General features: G+C 35.4%; 1 protein-coding gene across 4 annotated transcripts in view; it reads right to left on the bottom strand.

Moving 5' to 3' along the window:
* The window catches only part of KLHL5 (kelch like family member 5), a 134,237-nt gene that overhangs the window by 81,265 nt on the left and 30,761 nt on the right, over positions 1 to 22,211 (bottom strand). Inside the window, exons 1-3 of one of the 4 annotated variants that reach the window (XM_037829597.1) lie at positions 20,765 to 20,861; positions 16,445 to 16,918; positions 6,126 to 6,308 (exon numbers count right to left, since the gene is read on the bottom strand). In XM_037829597.1, coding sequence (XP_037685525.1) covers positions 6,126 to 6,308; positions 16,445 to 16,827 — 566 coding nt within the window. In that variant the 5' untranslated portion in view covers positions 16,828 to 16,918; positions 20,765 to 20,861. Of the gene's footprint in view, positions 1 to 6,125; positions 6,309 to 16,444; positions 17,357 to 20,764; positions 20,896 to 22,211 lie in introns of those variants that run through there. The other 3 variants (XM_037829600.1, XM_037829596.1, XM_037829598.1) reach the window with 3 other exon arrangements.

The raw sequence follows: 22,211 nt of genomic DNA, 5'->3' as shown, positions 1-22,211 counted from the left end.
AAATCATAAATGCTCAGCGAACCCCAAATAGAATAAATCCAAATAAACCCACTCCGAGACATATACTGATCACACTGTCAAACACAGAAGAGAAGGAGCAAGTTCTGAAAGCAGCAAGAGAAAAGCAATTCACCACATACAAAGGAAACAGCATAAGACTAAGTAGTGACTACTCAGCAGCCACCATGGAGGCAAAAAGACAGTGGCACAATATATTTAAAATTCTGAGTGAGAAAAATTTCCAGCCAAGAATACTTTATCCAGCAAAGCTCTCCTTCAAATTTGAGGGAGAGCTTAAATTTTTCACAGACAAACAAATGCTGAGAGAATTTGCTAACAAGAGACCTGCCTTACTGGAAATACTAAAGGAAGCCCTACAGACAGAGAAACAAAGAAAGGACAGAGAGACCTGGAGAAAGGTTCAGTACTAAAGAGATTCGGTATGGGTACAATAAAGGATATTAATAGACAGAGGGGAAAAATATGACAAACATAAACCAAAGGATAACTCTCTCTCTGGCTAAGCCAACTTGAAAGGTGAAATCACTGCCCTCCCCCCTACGTGGGATCAGACACCTAGGGGAGTGAATCTCCTTGGCAACGTAGAATATGACTCCCGGGGAGGAATGTAGACCCGGCATCGTGGGACGGAGAACATCTTCTTGACCAAAAGGGGGATGTGAAAGGAAATGAAATAAGCTTCAGTGGCAGAGAGATTCCAAAAGGAGCCGAGAGGTCACTCTGGTGGGCACTCTTACGCACACTTTAGACAACCCTTTTTAGGTTCTAAAGAATTGGGGTAGCTGGTGGTGGATACCTGAAACTATCAAACTACAACCCAGAACCCATGAATCTCAAAGACAGTTGTATAAAAATGTAGCTTATGAGGGGTGACAATGGGATTGGGAAAGCCATAAGGACCACACTCCACTTTGTCTAGTTTATGGATGGATGAGTAGAAAAATAGGGGAAGGAAACAAACAGACAAAGGTACCCAGTGTTCTTTTTTACTTCAATTGCTCTTTTTCACTCTAATTATTATTCTTGTTATTTTTGTGTGTGTGCTAATGAAAGTGTCAGGGATTGATTTGGGTGATGAATGTAGCACTATGTAATGGTACTGTAAACAATCGAAAGTACGATTTGTTTTGTATGACTGCATGGTATGTGAATATATCTCAATAAAATGAAGATTAAAAAATAATAATAATAATAAATTCAATTTCTTTAGTAGATAAAAAAAACAACAAAAAAACAAAAACCTTTTACAATGCAAAAAAAAAAAAAAAAAAAACAAATGGAGTTGAGAGGTTACTCTGGTGGGTGCTCTTACATACTATATGGATAACCCTCTCTAGGTTTTAAGGTTTTGGAATAGCTATAAGTAAATACCTGAAACTATCAAACTGCAACCCAGTAGCCTTGACTCTTGAAGACAATTGTATAACAACGTAGCTTACAAGGGGTGATAGTGTGATTGTGAAAGCCTTGTGATCACACTCCCCTTATCCAGTGTATGGATGGATGAGTAGAAAAATGGGGACAAAAACTAAATGAAAAATAGGGTGGGGGGGGAATGATTTGGGTGTTCTTTTTTACTTTTATTTTTATTCTTATTTTTCTTCTTTCTGGTGTAAGGAAAATGTTCAAGAAATGGATTGGGGTGATAAATGCACAACTATATGACGGTACTGTGAACTGCTGATTGTACACCACGGATGACTATGATATGTGAATATATCTCAATAAAACTGAATTAAAAAAACAAAAAAAGAGGTAACAGCAGACCAGATCACATAGGCCACTGTGAGGACTTTGGCTTTCACACTCAGTGACCTGAGGAGCCATTGAAAGGGCTTGAGCAGAGGAACAACCGCATCTGAGTTTCATTTTAAAGGATCACTCAGGTAACTGAGCTGTAAATAGAACGTAGGGGAAGAGTGGAAGCAGGGAGACCAGTTAGGTTTTGGCAGTAATCTAACTGAGATGGTGACAGCTTACATCAATGTGTTACTACTGGAGCTGAAGAAGTGGTCTGATTCGAGCAGAATTTCCTTAGAGACTGGATGTGGGCTATGGGACAAAGAGAGATGTTGAGGATGATGTCAAGGTTTTAGACCTGACAACTAGAAGGATGGCAAGGAAGACCGGGGTGAAGAAAGTTTGTGAGGGAAGAGTAATAGTTCAGTTTTAGATATATTAAACCTAAGATGTTGATTTGACATCCAAATGGAGATTCTGAGTAGGCAGCACAATTTAAAGTCTTAACTTCAGAAGAGAGTTTTCTAATTTTCAATTGTTCTGTTTGTCTTTTTTTTATTCTTTGGTATGCATTTTTAAAATATTCTGGACACTGGTCTTTTTTTCAGCTAAATCGTCCACAAACTATCTTCTTAAGTCTGTGGTTTGTCTTTTCATTTTAATATGAGTCTTTTTTGATGAAAAAGATTTCAGTTTTAAAATGTAAATTTATATAATTCTTTAACGTTTACATGGTTTGTGTCTTATTTAAGAAAACCTTTTCTAAATATTCACCTATATTTTCTTCTAAAAGTTTTGCCTTTCAAATTTAGATCTTTAATGCATCCTGAATTAATTCTGTATATGGTGTGAGGTAAGAATCTAATTATTATTTTTTCCCTTATGTACAGCCAGTTGTTTCAGCATCATATAATGAAGAATCCACTTTCCCCCACATTTTGTTTCCATATACAATCATCAAAATATTGAATACAGTTCTTTTACTACTAGAAATATGGCAGAAGTAAGCAATCTGGTTCCATATTAATATTTCCAACTTATAATTTGCACATTACATTATGTAATAATAAAAAGGAAATAACTTAGACAAAAGATTCTTCACAAAGAATGGTGTCTCTGAACTGGTACTTTGTTCATATAGATGGGATGATGTTAGAGGTTTTATTTTGGGTTGGTATAGAAACTAAAATTAAATACAGAACTCTGATTAATCTAACTGAAGCAAGCTCCAAAAAAATTAAATCTTACTATTCCTTGTTCTATATCCAGATGATAAACATTTTATCTTGCAATTCCCTTTCATTTACTGAAAGAGATAAGAACTTCAACATGGTCAAATTGTTTTTTATTAAGACTATCTTTTGGCATCTGCAATATCACTTTTAACCTGTAGGCTTGAGAGAATTATCTGGGAATTATAAAACATTTTCACAGGAAATAATTATAAATTCATAAAAACATGCTGTTATTCTTCATTTAAACTACAAATGATATAACCATTACTTTTATTTATTTTCTTTCTTTATTCTTCAAAAGCTACATTCTGAATAGTGGCAAGCAGCTCAATCTGCTTGTCTCTTAGCAATTATTGGTTTATAGACTAAAGAAAATTATTCTAGTTTGTTTCAGATTCCGTTTTTTTTAAATTTACTTTTTCATACTAATAGCAATTACCACTTATAGGGTTCTACTGTACACTAGTAACTATAAGCACATTATATTTATCATTTCCAGTCCTTACTATAACCCTTAAGGCAGATGAGAAACTGAATTTCACAGATAACTCGTACATAGTTATACCTTGTACAGCAAGCAGAGTTACATCTTTTTCAGGGGTTGGATTCTAGAATCGCAGATAGGCAAAAACTGCATCTAGTTAAAATTACTCAAAAATTTATTAGGAAGGTGCCATGCTGATGACTGCCCTTCAGTCTCACAGTTAGTCTTATACAACCAGGATTGTTCTACAGCATTGGAAGAGGTCACATGTTTCTTTGTTTTAGGAATTAGAAGTAGTTGGCTTACTTTAGGTGCCATGAAAAATAAGTTGCTTTAAATATTAGATTATACTCAGCAAAGTGAGAAGTTCACACAATGGGAGGTATAGGGTAACTGGGATGCACCACCTTACGCTCACTGCAGGACCACAATCATTGAACGGAATGAGGAGCAGAAGAACTCAAGCATTATTTACATTGTCTCTCACTCTCACTCTCTCCATCTTTCTTTCCCATTCTAGATAAAAAACACACTATGATGCAATTCCATTAAAAGTGATTGTGCTGAGACTCAAACAAAGGCCTATGCAAAAAAAAGTCTACTTCTTACCACCAGACCATGATGCCTCTCTAAAACAAGCCTAATGGGTTGAATGGTGCCCCTCCTCCTCAAGTCCTACCCCATGGAAGCTGTGAACGCAATCTGATTTGGAAAAAGGGTCTTTGCAGATGTGATTAAGTTAAGGATCTTGGGATGAGATCACCCTATATTACCCAGGTGGGTCCTAACTCCAATGACAAGTGTCCTCACAGGAAACACACGGAGGAGGAGAAGGCAGAGACGAGACAGGCAGCCACGGCCAAGGAATGCCAGAGCCGCGAGAAGCTGGAAGAAGCAGGCAGGATGCTCCCCTAATATGCATTTCTGTTGTTTTAAGTCACCAACTTTGTGGTAATTTGTTACGGCAACCTCAGAAAACTAATACAGCAAGTAAAAGTGTTTGTTCCTTTATAGGCTGGGAATCTGTCTTCTACCAATATAATTATTACAGCCTGGGAGTCCGTTTTTTCACCAGCATAACTATTATGGTGAACTTTCACTAAAATTAAAAAAAAAAAGGAATTGGCATTACATAATCTGTCAAAGAGAGAAAATCCAAGTGAGCAACAGGAGATTGAGTAGATTTTTACATAACGTGTTTCCTCAGGCAAGTACTCCATCCTTCCTTCATTTTCATTCAACAAATATCTACTGAGCACTACAGTGTCTCAAGGGTCTAAAAGCAATCACTGTGATATGTGACATTTTCACACTTGTATTTTCATGTGATCACTCTGGAAAACAGGTAGGCAGGGATGAGGTAGCCTGAACTAGTGAAAATGCCTTTCAGTAGGGACTTAATTAAATAAATTACCATAAATCCACAGAAGAAACACTATACAATAATTAAGAAGAATGAAGTAGAACTATATTTACTGGCATATTCAAACATCCAAGATTTATTATGAAATGAAAACAGCAAGTTTCAAAACCATTTATATGTGATTTTATTTAAAAAAAATAGTAATTAATTATATGTAACAATATAATTATATATAGTTTTTATTAGGCTTATGCATAGAAAAAATTTGGATGAATACAGAACACAATATTAACAGGGGTATATTTGTTGTTATCATATTGGATGCTAAAGGCTGAAGTGCTAGAAGATAATACCACCAGGTTTCCAATTTGGATAGTAAAATGATGCTGTACACTGAGAGAATATAGAAATAACAGGTTGGAACAGGTAAGGTAATGAGATCACCTTTGGAAACACAGAATTTGGGGTCCTTCTGTGAAAGTCAAGTCTCATAAACCCATGCTCCTAACCTGGATTTTCTATTGCAGTGTAGTATCTCAGTAAGTGTTTGCTGATTGAGTCACTGAAAACCATAAAACCAAGCATCATTCTTAATGATTTTACTTCTACTTTGGGGGTTAAAAAACCTTTGGGACAGAGTGTTAATTAGTTTTGGAGGGCATAAAAAACCTTTGAAATCACAGTGGTGATTAACAAGGAACAGTTTAATATAAAATTATCAGAAGGAAAATAATGAATTGCTCTTTATTAAACAGCTCTCTTTTACTACTTCAAGGAATAATACTTAATTTGCATTAAAGGCTTTTGTTTCTTAGCACCACTGCTTTTCATACTTCTTGGGATAGATGTGACTGTTTCAAAACTCTTAAGATTCTTAGCCACTCCATTCCACCAGTTTTTTGCTTCTAAATATTCACAAGCAAAAAGCTGAGTTTATTTAAAGTTATTTAATAGGTAGAATGTGACAAAAAAGAAAAAACAAACAAAAAAACAAATAAACTCTGCTAATAGTAGTTAAAGTCTATGCCAAACAACACTGACTGCTCTAAGGCTTGTGTGTTTCGTTTCTGTGCATCTACAGAAGGAAAAAGATCTTTTAGGGACATTTATTATGTAATTATTTAGTGTGTAAATATGTACTGTTTTCTTTGTAGGAATTCCATGAAATAGCCCTTTGCAATGTAGTCCATCATAATAGTCCACTGGAATGAATTACCTCAAAATACAGAATTAAATTCTCAAGAAAATATTTCACACACATAGAAATTTAGAAGGTAATTACCTGTGAGCTGGAATTCTGCGATCACCAGCAACTAGAATTACATCACACAACTGTTTATGTCTCAAATAGTTTTCCATTTTTTTAAATGTTTGCTCAGCATGATTTAGGGCTTGGAAAAATTCATCTGATGAACATGCCTCCATAGTATGGCAGGATGACAATGTCTGACTACTGTTGGAAGTCCTGAAAAGAATGAGAACACAATTTGAAACATCACCATCACATTAAAAGGATCTTTCCTATCAAGTCCTGCAAATGTAATAGAAGTAATCACTGTTGCCAGTCAATATTAATGCATAATCATACATATTTTTGTCTTTTAAAATCAATATGGCTCTAGTCAAATGTGTGTTTTATAAACAACCAGCTGCTAGTTAATAGCTACACATATTCTCTGTAGGGCCTATCTTGTCCTCTGGTCAACACAGCATTTCTGCTGAAAAAGAGCCAACCTATGTTCATGTTGACAGCCCTATCTCCTAACATTATAGTTAAGGGCCTAAGAGATCATTCTAGTCTCATCTTTGAAGACAGGAAGGCAATTAAATCCAGGCCACGCTTTATTTAAAAATGGGTTATGTCCACAGTTCATTTATAAAGTAACTGTTTGGAATATAAAACACATGTTGCAAAAACAGTGTTATAAATAATTCATTTGATTCCCTGGCCAGTCCTCAAAAGCCCAGGTAACCTATAACATATTACAGGCTAAAGCAATTTGATGGCCTAATCCAAGAGTCTAAAAAATTACTTGAAATTTCCAATTTGTAAATTCGAGAAATAAGAGTTCTATATTTTCATCTGATTTACTGATGGAGTTGGTGAAAAGGTAAAAAGGTTAGGAGTTAGAATGGAGTCCTGAGAACACACTCCCACAGATCTCTCCTCCGGGACCACTTGAATCGAGTAATCAATATCTGTTGGTTATTATGCAATTAGCTGCAAAACCACCAACAGTGCCATAACCTAGCTCTCATTTCGCATGAGATCCACTTTTAAGGATAATATGATTCTGACATGCTTTACTGAACCAAGCCCCACTATATCTTGAGTATTTTCTTAATGCAACTGTCTAATAATGTTATCAAAAAAGAAAAAGTCATCGGACCTCTTAATTTTAAACTGAAACCAAGGGAGAGCAAGCACCTTGCCAAGAGTCATAAAATTTGCTCATGGAAGATAGGGTTGTGGTAGGGACCGCTCTGTGTTCCAGCAAAACCCTCTTTCTTTTCCTCCTGGGAATATAACTAGACTACGTTTCCTCAGCCTTTCTTGCGAGCTTTCTTTCCCTATCCACTGGTTGCAGAGGACTGAAGGTTTAGATTAAGGAAGAGCCAAAGAAAGATTTAGATTAAGCAAGAACACACACAGACTACTGCACAGACTACACGCACAAGAACATTCACATTGGCCTTTGAGTGCTGGCTCATCAAACTGCTCTTAATACCCTTCCTGGCTCTGTGTAATTTACAATGTTACCACTTCCTCACTCTTTTCCTATTATGTGCTTTGGTGTGGGGGACTGAATTGGGAATGATGGTGTAGTGATTAAGAGCATTTTAGGAAGGTCATAAAACTAGCGGCACAGGGCTATTTTAATTTAATTAAAATTTAAATGTAAAATTCAGTTCTTTAGTTGCACTAGTTATATATCAAGTGCTCAATAGGCTCACGGGGCTAGTAGCCACCAAACTGGATGGTGCAGATACGGAAAATTTCCATCACTGCAGAAAATTCTTTTGAATAGTGGTAGTCCATAGAATCCCACAGATCTAGTTCCAACCTTTCTCTGCCACTCACTATGTATCACTCTGGAAAGGTTATTTAACTTTGCTAAAACTGGCCTTCTTCAATGGCAAAGCAGGAGTAATACATAGTACTTTCTTTTAGGAGATCCTTCATGGTAGACTTATTAAATGAAATAATGCATACATAGCCCTAGCCTACAGTAAGAACAGAATCAAAGAAAACTACTGTTAGTAGAACCTGGCTTTTCACTGCCGAACAGAAAAGCCTTTAATCTCAGTGTTTTGTCTTTATGTTTTTTGTTTGATTGTTTGCTTCTCTTATTAAAAATGGTCTCTAGCATTGTGAATTTTTATAACTAAATTTCATACTTCCTACTTTAAAAGGCCTTTAGTAAACCCAGAACAAGTCCTAACCCACAATACAAATGTCTGGGAATAGGCCATTTCTGGGGCATTTAAAATATATTCTCTGTTAATTCTACTTGATCTTTTACATGATATAGAGGGAATACCTCTAACATCTCTGTTTAGCTTTATTTATATGGTATTATTAAGATGGTAAATTAAATTTCAAAGAATTGCATGAAATCATTCAAATCTTTTATAATAGACTCTCACTGTAATGAACTACACATGCTAAATATTCCCAGGCTTATTTAATACTTAGCTTATGTCTCTCTGCAGTGGGCAATGAATTTGTAGGTCAGAAAAATGCCTAAACATAGAAAAGGGGCAAGTATCAAATAGAAGAGTCACCAACTATTTTATGGAGTAATTCCTCATATGCAGAATTGTGCCAGTTATTAGAAACTGTGGAGATGCCCAGAAAGATACGACTCTGCAGTGAAGGGACTTGGAAGTTGAAAAGTCAAGTTTCATAAACTGGAAGAAATTAAAAAGCAACACTGGACAGTGTCACAAATCCCCAGATATCTATTCTCTCTCTCTCTCTTTCTCTCATACACACACACACACACACACACACACACACACTACACTCTATGACCAATATACTTTTTAATTATAAACTTAGATTTCTTCACTTTCAGCCCCAGAATTTGCATTAGGCTTTCTTACTGGAATAATTTTTCAAAAGTTGTTTTAAAAATCACTTCACAGGAATTATACTGTGCATGATTATGAGTAGAGAACAAAGCTGCATTGAAACTCTAAATGGTCTGTTTGGCTCACTCCCTAGATTTTATAATCTAATCCTACCACCTGCCTCACAGCTTGTGGCATTCAGAACTCATGCCTTAACAAATGAAAATGACTATATCATGAATCTACTGGCATCTTTTACAAATATTCAAAACCACAAATGGAAAATAAGAAATGCAAATTGTTTAGTATAGGCTAGCAGTCTATAAATTTTTTTATGTACATCCTTTTCAGTATACTTTTAAGCATGTGCCCAAATATATGTCTATTTATAATTTATAAAAGATATACAGGTACCATTGTACAAATATTATTTACATATAAAACAGAAAAAAATAGAGATTTGAAGGATACGATAAAATGTTTTAATATCTTATTACTATTATCCCAGTGGATCATCTTGTGTATCCCCAAGTGAACTGTAATTGCTATGGGAATATAGAGAAGGAAAGATCAGTATGGGCTAGTGTTTGGAAAGACAAGTAGCAGGTGGGATCTGAAATGTGTCTCTGAGTTTAGATGGGTGAGGAAGAAGAGGAAGGAGGAGGAGTAGACAAGGGGTAAGGAGAGAACAAGACAGCTGTATAAAAAGAGCCAAGGAAGAATACCTTCACTCCTTTCCTTCTTAAGAGTAATATTTCTCAGTTTGAGAATTTAAGTGTGTTTTTCCTGGTACAGTGGCCAGAATATCTGAGGTAAAGAGAGTTAAATGTTGATCAAGTTTTCTTAAATAATAACCAGTATGAAAAGGAGAGACCCATGAGCTCTCTCAAACAATTCTGGTGCGTTAAAATAGTTGTAATCTGCCTGAAATAACCTTGGGAATACAAACCAAAGTTCCTAAAAATATGCACACCCTTGGGACTTTATCCAGAGGAAATAATCATCTATATGTACAGACATCTAGCTACAGAGAGAGTTTATCACAGGTTGTAAAGCTATTTCAGTGGACATTTATTGTACTGTGTATCTGGGATTCCCTCTTAGAAGTAACAGAACCCATTTCTAGCTTTTGGGAAACCACACATTCTCTACGTCAGTCCAAGTGGCTTGAGCAGCATGGAATCTATCCCATGAGCAGGAGTGAGCAAGGGACTGAAGTCTGGCTAATAAAAGTGCCACATCTTTCTAGTAAAAATGATTGGTTCCGGGTGGGCACATGATGCTAGCAAGGCCAATCAGAGCCAATTTCAGCATGTCTTTGGCACTCCTAGAAAAGAGTCACTCTCTTCCCATTGGGGTTGCTAAGAAGGTAAACTTGGAGCTGCTAGTGGCTTTTTTTGTTACCACATTGAGAGCCTGCCTACAAAAACGCCATCCCAAAGGAAAAGAATCTAGAGAGGAAGGAAAACAGATTTCTGGTGTACCGGAAATCTACCAGCCAACGTACTGTCTAAGGCTAGACTCTTTACGGACTTCTTATTTATGTGAACCAAAAACTTTCCAATTTTTGCTTCAGTCAGTTTGAGTTGGGTTTCACTTGCAACCAAATAGTCCTATTTTTAATATTCATAATATATTAGGGCAAAAAGCAGGTTACAAAATATCATGAACAATAAGACTCAGATTTGTATTTAAAAAAAAAAATTATTATACATGCAAAGAAAATATATTGGAAGGAAACTCCCCAAATTGTTAGTGGTCATTATTTTTGGGTAGGTGAGTGATCTGTGATTCTTATTTTTCCATTTCTGCTTATTTCTATTTTCTAACATCTCTATGATAAAAATATATAATATGGAAAAAATTGATTTTAAAAATCAGTTGAAAAAACTCTGAAGAATTCCTTTTCAACTGTCTTCACCTCTTGCTCCCTGTTGATGGTATCCCAATCCATTTTTCACTTCTAACACAATAAAGAGTACTAGCTGTATACATGGCTACCCAATTATAGAACACATTTCCAAACTTCCCTAGCAACTGGTTGTGGCTGTGTAACTATGTTTTCACCACTGGAATAATGCAGAATGAATAAATGCAACTGTTGTCACTTGCTTACTATCCTGCCTTTCTTCTCTAAAGAGCAGCAATGAATTCCACATGCTGGAATGCAAAGGAGGGGAGCTGAGTCAGCTCTGAGCATGCAGAAAGGAGAACACTGCGCAGGATGATGGCTGAGAAACAATATGGAAGGAACTTGGGTCTCTGAATGAAGTTGTGAAGCGGAGCTATCTATCTGCCCTGAGCCACTGTCCACGTGATAGGTGATAGAGCAATAAACTTCTATCTTGTTTGAGCCACTGTATTTCTTACTTCTTTTTTGTTATATCATCTTAGTTATATGCTTACTAATATGTTCCCTAAAGTTAAATGACCAAATTATATGGCTATGTGCATGTAGGTGTATATGTGGTATATGTGTGTTTCACTGTTCTCATGCCTAATGTACCTAATTCTAAAAACTGAAAATTTCAACATCCAGTTCCAAATGGAATGAAAATAACAGAGTTAAAATTTGAGTAATAAGTGGCATAAAAACAGGCTCTCCTCCTTTAAAAACCTGGAGTTAGAAAAGGCTAGTCATGCAACTCTAGTGCTCATCTGTTTCACTAAGCAGATTCTCCAGCTTGCCCAGCAGTTCTGGGAACTAATATGATTTCAATAAATTCCTATTCTGTTTAAATTGGCCAATCAATTTCAGTGGCTTAAAACTAAGAATGCTAAAGGATACAGGATACATATACAGCTCAAGTGGCTCATAACCCCTTGGGCTGTACACAAAATATTTAAAACATACACAGTTTTTCCTGGAGAGAGGTTCCATAGCTTTTGTCAGATTCTCAAGGGCGCTCATGATATAACTTGGGCATATGTATGCGAGGGAGGACAATACAAACACACCATTCCCCGATACAAGTACATTAGAGTTGAACTTTTTTGCCATCCTTGGCACAAGTTTTTTTTCAATGGGACTGTAGAGGATTTTAATTTCAAAATGAATTAGGATAGGCTGCATCAAACAATGAGATTCAGAGACAACACAAAAAAGGTCAAGAAAAAGAAAACAGCCCTTGAGGAAAGGTGATATTATGAAGATAACCTTGCTGGGAGAGGAGGAGGGCCTAAATGCCTTCAAGACAGGTCAAAGCATAGCAAATCAACTGACCAAGGAAGAGAAGGGTTCCAGGATATATGCAGTTGAAACACTGAGTAGCAAGCAACCAGTAAAATGGGTTAGATGACTGTGGATGAAGAGTTGGGACTAGGTCTACAGATTATAACTGTAACTCAGCCAGCTTGACGTTCTCAAGAATCAGGTTAAGAGAATTAACTGAGGAGAGAGGGTGAAACTGCTTAGAATGAATAATGAGTCATATATTAATCCATGTTGAACTCTTGTGATTAAATAATAGTCCAGGGGTATGCAGACAGTACAGTGTTAAAGGTAAGGGCATGAAATATGGATCTTAATTGTTTGGTTATTATATCTTAGTTATTTCAGGTGGTCAAGGTCAACATCAGTGAAAGTCAGGTTGATAGTATGTACCCTTTACATGACGTGATAAAAATGGCACTTTATCTCTGTGTTCTTTCTCCCCAAAACCCATAACCCCAGTCTGATCATAAGAAAAACATCAGACAAACCCCAACTGATGGACATCCTACAAAAAGTCTGGCAATACTCCCAAAATGTCTAAGGTCATAAAAAACAAGGAAAGTCTGAGAAAATGTCACACCCAAGAGGAGCCTTAGGAAACATGAAGACTAAATGTAATATGGTATTCTTATGGGATCCTAGAGCAGAAAAAGGATATTAGGTAGAAACCAAGGAAAACTGAATAAAAAGATGGACTTTAGTTAATAATTATGTATCAGTGTCGGTTAACTAATTGTAACAAATGCACCATACAAATGTAATATGTTAATAGAGGAAACAGAAGGTATGGTATATAGAACTCTCTGTACTATCATCACAATTTTTCCATAAATCTAAGACTGTTCTAAAAAAACACAGTTTATTTTTAAATTGCAGTTATTTTACTTCCTAACCTTGAGAAAGTTGCCTAGCCTTTTTGTGCATTTGCCTATAAAATCAGAATCATAATTTTTTTTAATTTTACTTTCTAACCTCGAGAAAGTTGCTTAGCCTTTTTGTGCCTCATTTGTCTATAAAGTTAGAATCATAATAGTAGCGACTGAGCTCAAAAATGTGTTGTGAAGACTAAATGAGTTAATATTTTAAAGTGCTTAGAACAGTGCCTGGCAGTAGGCAGTGAGTATTAGCTATCATTATTTTTTTAATATTTGTAAATTGCAGTAATATTATATGCAAACTGACTCAAAAAACTAGAAATACTCTGATATATAAAATATACTCTAATTTTATAAATAAAATTTGAAATAATGAAATTCTCCAATTAAAAATATATTAAAAATTACATGATTTCAAAGCTGGTAAGTCAAGTGAAGTGTAAACTGTAGTTATACTATTGTTGCATGGTAAGCTAACTTTAGCTAGTAAATTTGCTAATCTTGTTAAGAATTCCTCCTGAATTAAGGTCTTGGAATGCATCACTGACATCAACAGTGACCACTCTGTTACATGTGTTGAAAATTCCTCACCGGGTAACAAAAAGAGTTTGTATTTTAATACCAAAGTAATGACTTACATAGCCCCATGGAAAAAAGGTGGCTAGGCAAGCTACAGACAGGAGATTAAAGTTAAAAGACGATAAACCTAGATGGGTAGCAGCAAAAATTAGCAGAAGTCGAAGGCTTAGGTAGACATTTCTTCTAGCTAGAATACAACTGATGAACATATTACCCATACATGATGTCTCCACTCCTGCTTTAACTTGTCCAGATCTACTGTGGGCATTGTGACTCTGAGTATGTAAAACCACCCACCTGTCTTCCCCTTTTTCTAATAACTCAAAATTTCCATGTAAGTTGTGAGATCCCTGTAAATATTATGACTGCTTAAATAAGTAATTCTCAGGATATATTTTCTATTTTCCCATTACATCTTTAATATTTTAAGCTATCAATCTTTAATGTACTCAAAATGTACACTAGATTATTATTTGTAAATGTTATACAAGAAAAGGAATTGTTCCCACATTATATACAAAACTTCTGATATTAACAGTGATAGGCTTTGATTTGTTTATAGTAGAAGGGCAACCACCGAGAGACACTGCTCACTTAATCAAAAAGCTGAGGGCAAATAAACGTATTCTCATAACAGAGAGCAAAGACTAAGAGCAGGAGGATGGAAGAAGATGTGAAAATTGAATATATTTAATCTAGAAAAAATCAGTGAAGTAAAAGTGTACACACAAATGTCATTTCTAAATTCTAGAATTTTTCATCCTTTTTGAAATATGTTAAGATCAAAATTTCCAATCATTGAGTACATTAAATTACCTTGATATATTTCCCTCCATATCTAAAATTAGAGACTTTTTTCCAATATATTTTAATTTGAGATAATAATATTTTAAGAAGAGTTTAGTCACTGCAGATGTAAACTGTTTGCTCCCATCTTATTACTTACTTTTATCAATGATCTTAATCAGCATTTCAAAACAACTACATTTACTCTAGGTTTAAAAAAATATTATCTCTCAAAAATACAAATATCACTTTCATATTCTTGAAGAATGCACATAACATTTTTCAGTCAAAAAAGGTAATATTTTTTCTCTCATAATTAATATCCCACTAAGATGATATTTCAGCATGAATACTAAAGAATAAGTCATTTAATTTCAGTAATCACTATCTATGCAAGTTATCTTTCTTGTAAGGAGGTAAATTATAGCAATCAGTGTGTGTATAATCTCTCCAAGTTTATACACGTGTATGCATTTTATACTCATATATGGATAATCTCTCCAAGCAGTAGATATATGTTAAGATTTTTATAACCTATGCTGGCAAATGAATTTCAATGTTTTGTCTTTCCTAATTTTGTTAAAATAGTCTTGATAAATTGTATTGATTTTCAAATAGAAGGATGATTACTCTTTGGTTTCCCACAAAAACAATAAACCATGAAGCTTTACTATATAAATTATTCTCTATGGCATCAAGTCTCCAAAGAAAACACAAAATGATGATACTACATTAACTCAATTGATCTGCCTATTAGAATTATTAGTTGTTCCTATTCCCTTAAGGTAAATGCCAAGTCATGAGCTAACTTAAAAAAAATTAAAATTAAATACACTATTTATGTATTTAAAGATATACTCCTCTCTCCCTTACACAACTGATTACAGATGAATGGTCTATATTTATCATCATTCCAACACCACAGTTCAGAATTCCATATTCTAAAGGTTAGAACAGAAGGGAATAAATATTCCTGAGTAAGAGATACTTGAATATATGAACTCATTTTGTCCAATTCCTTATGATGGCTATATTAATAACAAACAACTTACAAGTAAAGTGTTATTAAAACCTGCAAAGGAACTTGAAAAGGAAAAGGATCCAGTAATCAAACTAGACAAATGATAAGCTACTTATGCCTTTTAATATTTGAACTGAATATTTTCCAGTGAAGAGAAATCGGAAAGATGATTTTCATGCTCTAACTTGCTATATAACATATTATAGTAGTTTTAAAATGATTAATAAGAAAATCCATTTCAAAGATAAAGCCAGATTCCAAGGATGAAGATAGGCAAAGTCATTATGAAATTACCAATTTTCCCCTTTATTTCCTCTCCTTTAACTCACTACCCCTTCTTCTTGCTCTCTTTTCATCTGACCACATCTAGCCCCTTTATGTTCCCTTAAACACTCTTGAAGGAATGTCCTTCATTTCCCTATATAGTCAGCACAAATTTCAGTGAAAGTGAAGGTAATGCGAATTACTAGCTGTCATCTTAGAAAGACGTGTGTTACTGTATTCTCTGTGTTAGTCTGAAGAGATGCAACATTGACAGGACAAAGAAAAATAACCATAAGAAAAATATTAACAACTACCGTAGTATCAAAAAAATTGAGAACTACAGTGTGTATCTCCTTGTAAAACCTTCCACTTTCATTAAAATTAGAAGATGATTCTATAACCCACTGTAAACTAAAATGTCATGTAAAATTTTATACTATAGAAATACCTTCTATAGCTGTGCTATGACTATAGAAGGTAAATGGAGCAAACTGTAAGGCAATGATGCATAAAATTGCTACTATAAATTATTTTTAAAACAGAGTCAGATCTATAAATGGAACATAAGATACTTCAAAATGAATGTTAGCTGTTGTCGTTATATAATTTTACAGGATTAAAAATAAGACCATTAAAAAAATCCTAGCGTAGTATGACATGTTCTGCCAAGATATTATACATATTATGTATACATATTCATAGGTTTTTAAATAATACTAAATTATTTAAAAATGTTACAAGAGAATATCCCCACACACCCCATTTCTAACAGTAAGAAAATAATCAACCTGCATGAACTGGAATCAGATTCATTTTCTTCTTCACTAGTGCCATCATCCACTTCTGGTCTATCCAGCCAATGTGCACCGCCACAATCTTCTGCTGTAAACTCAAATGCAGGGACTTCAGAGGTGGATGCCATTGGCCAAGAAGGTGAATTCTGAAAATCCAGTTGGCTGGACCTTCGGTAACCAATTGAAGCCAAAGGCAATTGCAGGCTACACGGATCTAAAAACTTTCTCCCACCATTTGCTCCAGTCTGTCCTCGATTCCAAAATTCTCCCTGCTGGCTGTCAACTGTAGAATTAGGAGATGATGCTTGATGGCCAAACCACCTCCATCTGATTTTCAAAATCTGCTTCACATCAAACTCTTTACGAGAACCAGACATCCTCAGAGAAACCAAGTGATCGTCTAGGCAACGGGCAAAAAGCACTGCACACAGATTTGTGCATCCAACCAAGACAAGAGAAGTATATGCCCTGCTGTACACAACAAACAGATTTAAAGGAAAATAAATCACATTCACATATATATCTACATTTACTTCTATACCAATATATCAGATTATAAAGAACAAAGGATAATGAATAAAGATGAAACACGGTGGAACATTCCGTTCAATCAGAGCAAACTCTCATCCACCTATCCTGAAGCAGCTAGACCACTTTCCCCGGCTCTCCTTCACATACTGACCATTAGCTCTCACAAACACTGACAGCATTCATTAAAGTCCTTTCAAATGCAGAACACCACCCCCTTTTCTTACAAATGACAGAGACGGAAAGCACTAACCCCATGCAGTATCTCAGTCTCTACTGCTTACTTAAATATTAACTCTTTTATTGCTGAACTAAGAAATTTAATCTAGAGCATTTTCCTTTGTACTTAAAAATCACTTTAAAACTAAAATGCTAATTTTATGCTAAATTCCTACTGACATATCCCAAAACAATAGTTTTAAGAAAGCATTTTAAAATTAGATGAGTTATACTGATTTTCAAGGTATACTCTTTGGATGGGAGGAGGAAAAAGGAGCACAAAAGCAGGGCTTCAGATTGTCACTTTCCACCCCTATTTTCTCCATCCAAACAGAAAGAGAGTATATCTAAATAATATAGCAAAATGCTGGGTAAGATCTCATTTGAACAAAAAATAATGAGCAGAGGAAAAAGTTTGAAAACTACAAAGGATCAAAATATGACAGTATTTGCTTTTTCAAATTAATAACCTGAAGCCAATATTGCCCTATCATTATGACTGGACCACTCCCATTTAGTATAACATCCAAATTTCTATGATGTTACTTAGACAAGGAAAGTGTAGCTCAAGGAAGCTACCAAGGGCTGGGACAGGACTATTTCTTGGGTCTACAAATATCCTAATGGTGTCCTCTGTTAGCAAAACAAGAATGGTCTGAACATGTTACAGATAAAATGCAAATTGGTAAAGTAAATAAAAATTCCATCAAATGCAATCACATTTAAAAATACTGAGTAGTTACTGTGAGCAAGGTACTTGACCAGGCATTGTGGGGGAGGCATTAAAGCTCTTACCCTCAAAAAGAATGAAATATAATTACTGAAACAAAAATATCTGATAAGTGAAATATAAGAAACATTACAATGTTTCAATATTAAAAGTTTATCTACAAATACAGAATTTGAGTTTTCAGGGTGCTCCATATCTAATACTGTATCAAATAATTTCACTCAAAAGGCAATGCCTAAATCAACAGACAAAAAAAAAAAGCTGCTTTGGGGACTTACAAAAATAAAGGCATATATTATAAATTTCATGTTTCTCTTTAGGAGAATATAAATAATATAGAGAAACAAGAATAAGAGGCATGAAAAGCCAATACAGTATAAACCATACATTCTGTAAGGAGAAAGGAGATTTCAAGGTGGTATAGAGTGGTGTGAGCCAGTTTCATTAGTGAGAGAGCTTCTAAGAATTCTAACAGTAAGAAGCTGTTTAAAATCTATGATAATAGATTTTAGAATAGAAAGGAACAAAGATATTAATAAAAGCATGAAGTGAGCACATTGACAAGGAAGGAGAGGGAAAGTATCAGTTTGATTAGCTGGCCAATTAATTTTAAGGAGTAGTAAGAGATAAAGTTGGGTGAATATGATGAGATAAATTGCCAAGAGCAGGAAGCAAAGGTGTAAAGAATAGCAGGCAGTATTAAGAGAACTGTTGAATAGGGCAATGTTTCAGGAAATTAATTTGGCAATAATATGCAAGATGTATTAAAAAGTGAAAGGATACTTTCCCTGTCCTCTCACTTCTGCCAGACTCCTATCAACACCTTTTGAACTCTGCTCTACTTATCCTATTTCATTTCTATTTCCTAACATAGACACACCACTTCATCACTCAGGACAGAGTCCACATTCATGTGGCTCCCTCTTCTTTTAATGCTGTTTGTGTCCCATTTTCTCTGGTTGTAAAATCCTGCTCATCCTTCAAGTTCTAACTCACGTACTACCACCCCTACAAAGGCTTCTCCAATTACTCTAGTTCTGTGGTTCTCAACAAGAGTACCACCAACACTCCATTCTACCTTCAGAAGGCTTTTGGGAATTGACAGAGAAGGGAAGGAAATTTTCGTCAGAATGACCAGAGAGTGGGTAGGGGCCAGAAATCATAAACATGCTGCAACACATGGTACAGATCCATACAATGAAGCACTCACTGCAGAAGCCCATTATCTACTCCTCACTCTCTTCATTTGAATCAGCCTTTACTGAGCACTTACATGGGATAATTTACTGAGCACACCATATGGGATAGAAAGATGAATCACAAACAGACCTCGCCTTTAAGAGGTTTGAAACTTCCTCTCTGGCAGAGGAAAGGACAATTATATGAGCATTATACAAAAGAAAAAGAAATTTTACTAAATGTAACTTTATATAAATGTAATTTTAAATTGGATTCAATCTGTCAATGTGAGACCCCTGACCAGAGCTCTAGTTACAATGTGGTAGTTCTAATAGATAGAAGTGATTTTAATTGTTGTTTCATTGACTGGTTGAAGCCTGAATTCAACAGTAGCCTTCAGTAAAAGCCACTGAAATGCCAGACATTTCTGAATATAATACAGAAAAGAAATCTAAAGACTTAAGATATGAATGTTAAAATGTTAAGCCATACTCCACTCCCAAAAGGGCCTAAAGACCCTTTCACCAAGATGTTGAGATACACACTAATGTACACCTCTTTACTGTTGTGGCTGCTCTGAGTAGGCTGGCATTGTAGGTGGGAGATCAGCCATTGAAATAGGCTCCCTAATTTTAAAGGGGTACTGGATCTTGGGTTGACAATTACGAAGTAGCAGCAATTAACCATCCCTGACATGATCATGGGTTTAGTTACCATAGTAGGCAAAGGGTCTCAGGAGCAGTCAGAATTATCTGACCTCCAAGGATCTTCTGGTGGCTAATTGATTCTGGGATCCCTAGGGCTGCAATAAATGGGCAGCCTACTAAGATCCCACTTGAAGGGGTCAGCTGAAAAACTCCAGGTTTGGCAAAGAAGAGCCATGACTTGACCACTGCAGTGGCATGGATCCTCAGCTGATTCTCAGTCTGAAGAGAATATATGGACCTAGGGGCCCCTGAATAAAGGGGAGTCAGGTGCCCTTGAAGAAGGCCTCTGTGATAACATCACAAGTAAATACTTTATATTTTCTCCTGAGCATTTGCTGAATTGATCAGAGTGACTGCACACTGGAAAAAGAAAACAGTCAAACTTTTCAGGGATTGTTAGACACTGACTCGAACTAACACTAACCTCTGGGAACCCAGAATATCACTGTTTCAATGGTCAGTGCAAGGCTTATGAGAATCAGACCCCAGCCTACCGGGGGGATGTGAACCCCAGGACTTATCCCATAGTTATTTCGTTAGTTCCTGAGTATATAATTATAATAATAGACATACTCAGGAACTAGGTGAATATCCACATTTACTCCATGTTGCACAAAATAATGGCTTTATGATAAGAAGGAATGGGTATAAGTCTCCATAGCTGTCATTCCCTACCAAAATCGTAAACCAAAGCATATACCACATCCCTGGGGAAAGCACAGAGATTAGCACTACCATCTAAGGCTTGAAAAATGTAGGGGTGGTGATTCTTATCATATCTCTGTTTGACTGTTTAGTCTATGAAAATAGGTAAGTCTCTGGAAAGGACAGTAAATTTTTATAAACTCAACCAAGTAGTGACTCCACATGCAGTTGTGTTCCCAGATACGTTCTCTTTTTTATAACAAATCGATATAGCCCATGGCACTTGATGCATACAGCTTACTTTACCTGGCAGGGACAGCAGTTCCCCTTCACCATCTTGCCTCAGGGCTACATCTTGCCTCTGGTCTTGTGCTACAATTCAGCCCATAGGGACCCTGATTGTCTCATCATTTTAAGGTACATCACAGGTCTGCTAAATTTGACAGCATCATATCAATGGCACCTGGAGAGCAGACGCTAGGAAGAAAATAGAGAACTACAATAGAGAATAATAGGAGAGGGGTGGGAAATGGTAAGTTCAGGGAAGTCTCTCTAAGGAGGTGACATTTAAGACAAGAACTGAAGGATAAGCAATTGGTCATTCTAAAACCTGAAGGACATCCCAGGGAAAAGTAACAGCAAGTACAAAATCCCTGAACAGGAAACACCTAAGAGATAGCTGGTATGACTAGAGAACTGTGAGTGAGGGAAAGAGTAACAGATTGAAAAGCACTGGGAAATATAAGATTGTAGGCAACAGTACAGATTAAATCTGTAAAGGGATGAGTGTGTGGGTGTCTAAGTGTGTGTGCTGAGATGCTTTAATGCCAAGGTTCATCTTTTTTATTATTAGATTTGATTCTTTCAAAATAAACAGATTGGATTTTGAATTATAAATAATACAGGCTCATTACAGAAGAAAGAACAAGGAAGCAAGAAAAGGAGATTAAAAAAAAAAAGTAAAAAGTACCTGAAATTCTACCACTAGGAGAAATCACCATTAATATTTTGATGACCATCATTTCCTTAATTTCCCTATGCAAGCACACACACACACATACATATACCAAAAAAACAAAACAAAATAAAACCCTTTTATATCAGTGGACTCATATTACACATGCTTTTATTCACTGATTTTTTTTTTTTTTTTTTTGGTCAACCCTCTTCCACTCATTCTCCCTGGTAATCAATGTTGACAACTTGGTGTATATTCTTCCATATCTTTCTCCATGTTCATAAAATTATATACAAACTTATATACATATACATAGGAGCTGTCTTTATTGTTGTATAAAGGAGAGATCATATTGTATACATTTTTTGGCATTTTACTTTTTGCACCAAATTACGTACATGGAAATACAAACTAATCTTTTTAACTACCACATATTATTTCATAATTGCAAACCATAATTTATTCAAACTATCTCCCTACTGATGTGCATTCGAGTTGATTTTGGGGTTTCATTTTTCTGCTATTAAAATAATGCTGAAATAAACATCCTTGTAGAGCCATTACAGAATTTATTTCCAGGAGTGGAACTGCTGGGTTGAAGGGTATGTTTATTTTTAATATGAATATGCTTTCCTAAAATTTATATTTTCAAAAGTAAAATGAGTATACGCTTGTCATTTATTTTTAGAGGCCAGTCAACAATCAGTATTTTAACGTTTTAAATTTTTTTGTTTTTACACAATGAATGGAAGAAAAGGTACATTAACCAGATGGCTTGAACATATTTTCATAGGT

This window comes from Choloepus didactylus, chromosome 3 (genome assembly GCF_015220235.1).
Source record: "Choloepus didactylus isolate mChoDid1 chromosome 3, mChoDid1.pri, whole genome shotgun sequence".
NCBI classification, from domain to species: Eukaryota; Metazoa; Chordata; class Mammalia; order Pilosa; family Megalonychidae; genus Choloepus; species Choloepus didactylus.
The sequence above is the reverse complement of the archived record's forward strand: the minus strand, read 5'-3'. Positions and strand labels throughout refer to the sequence as shown.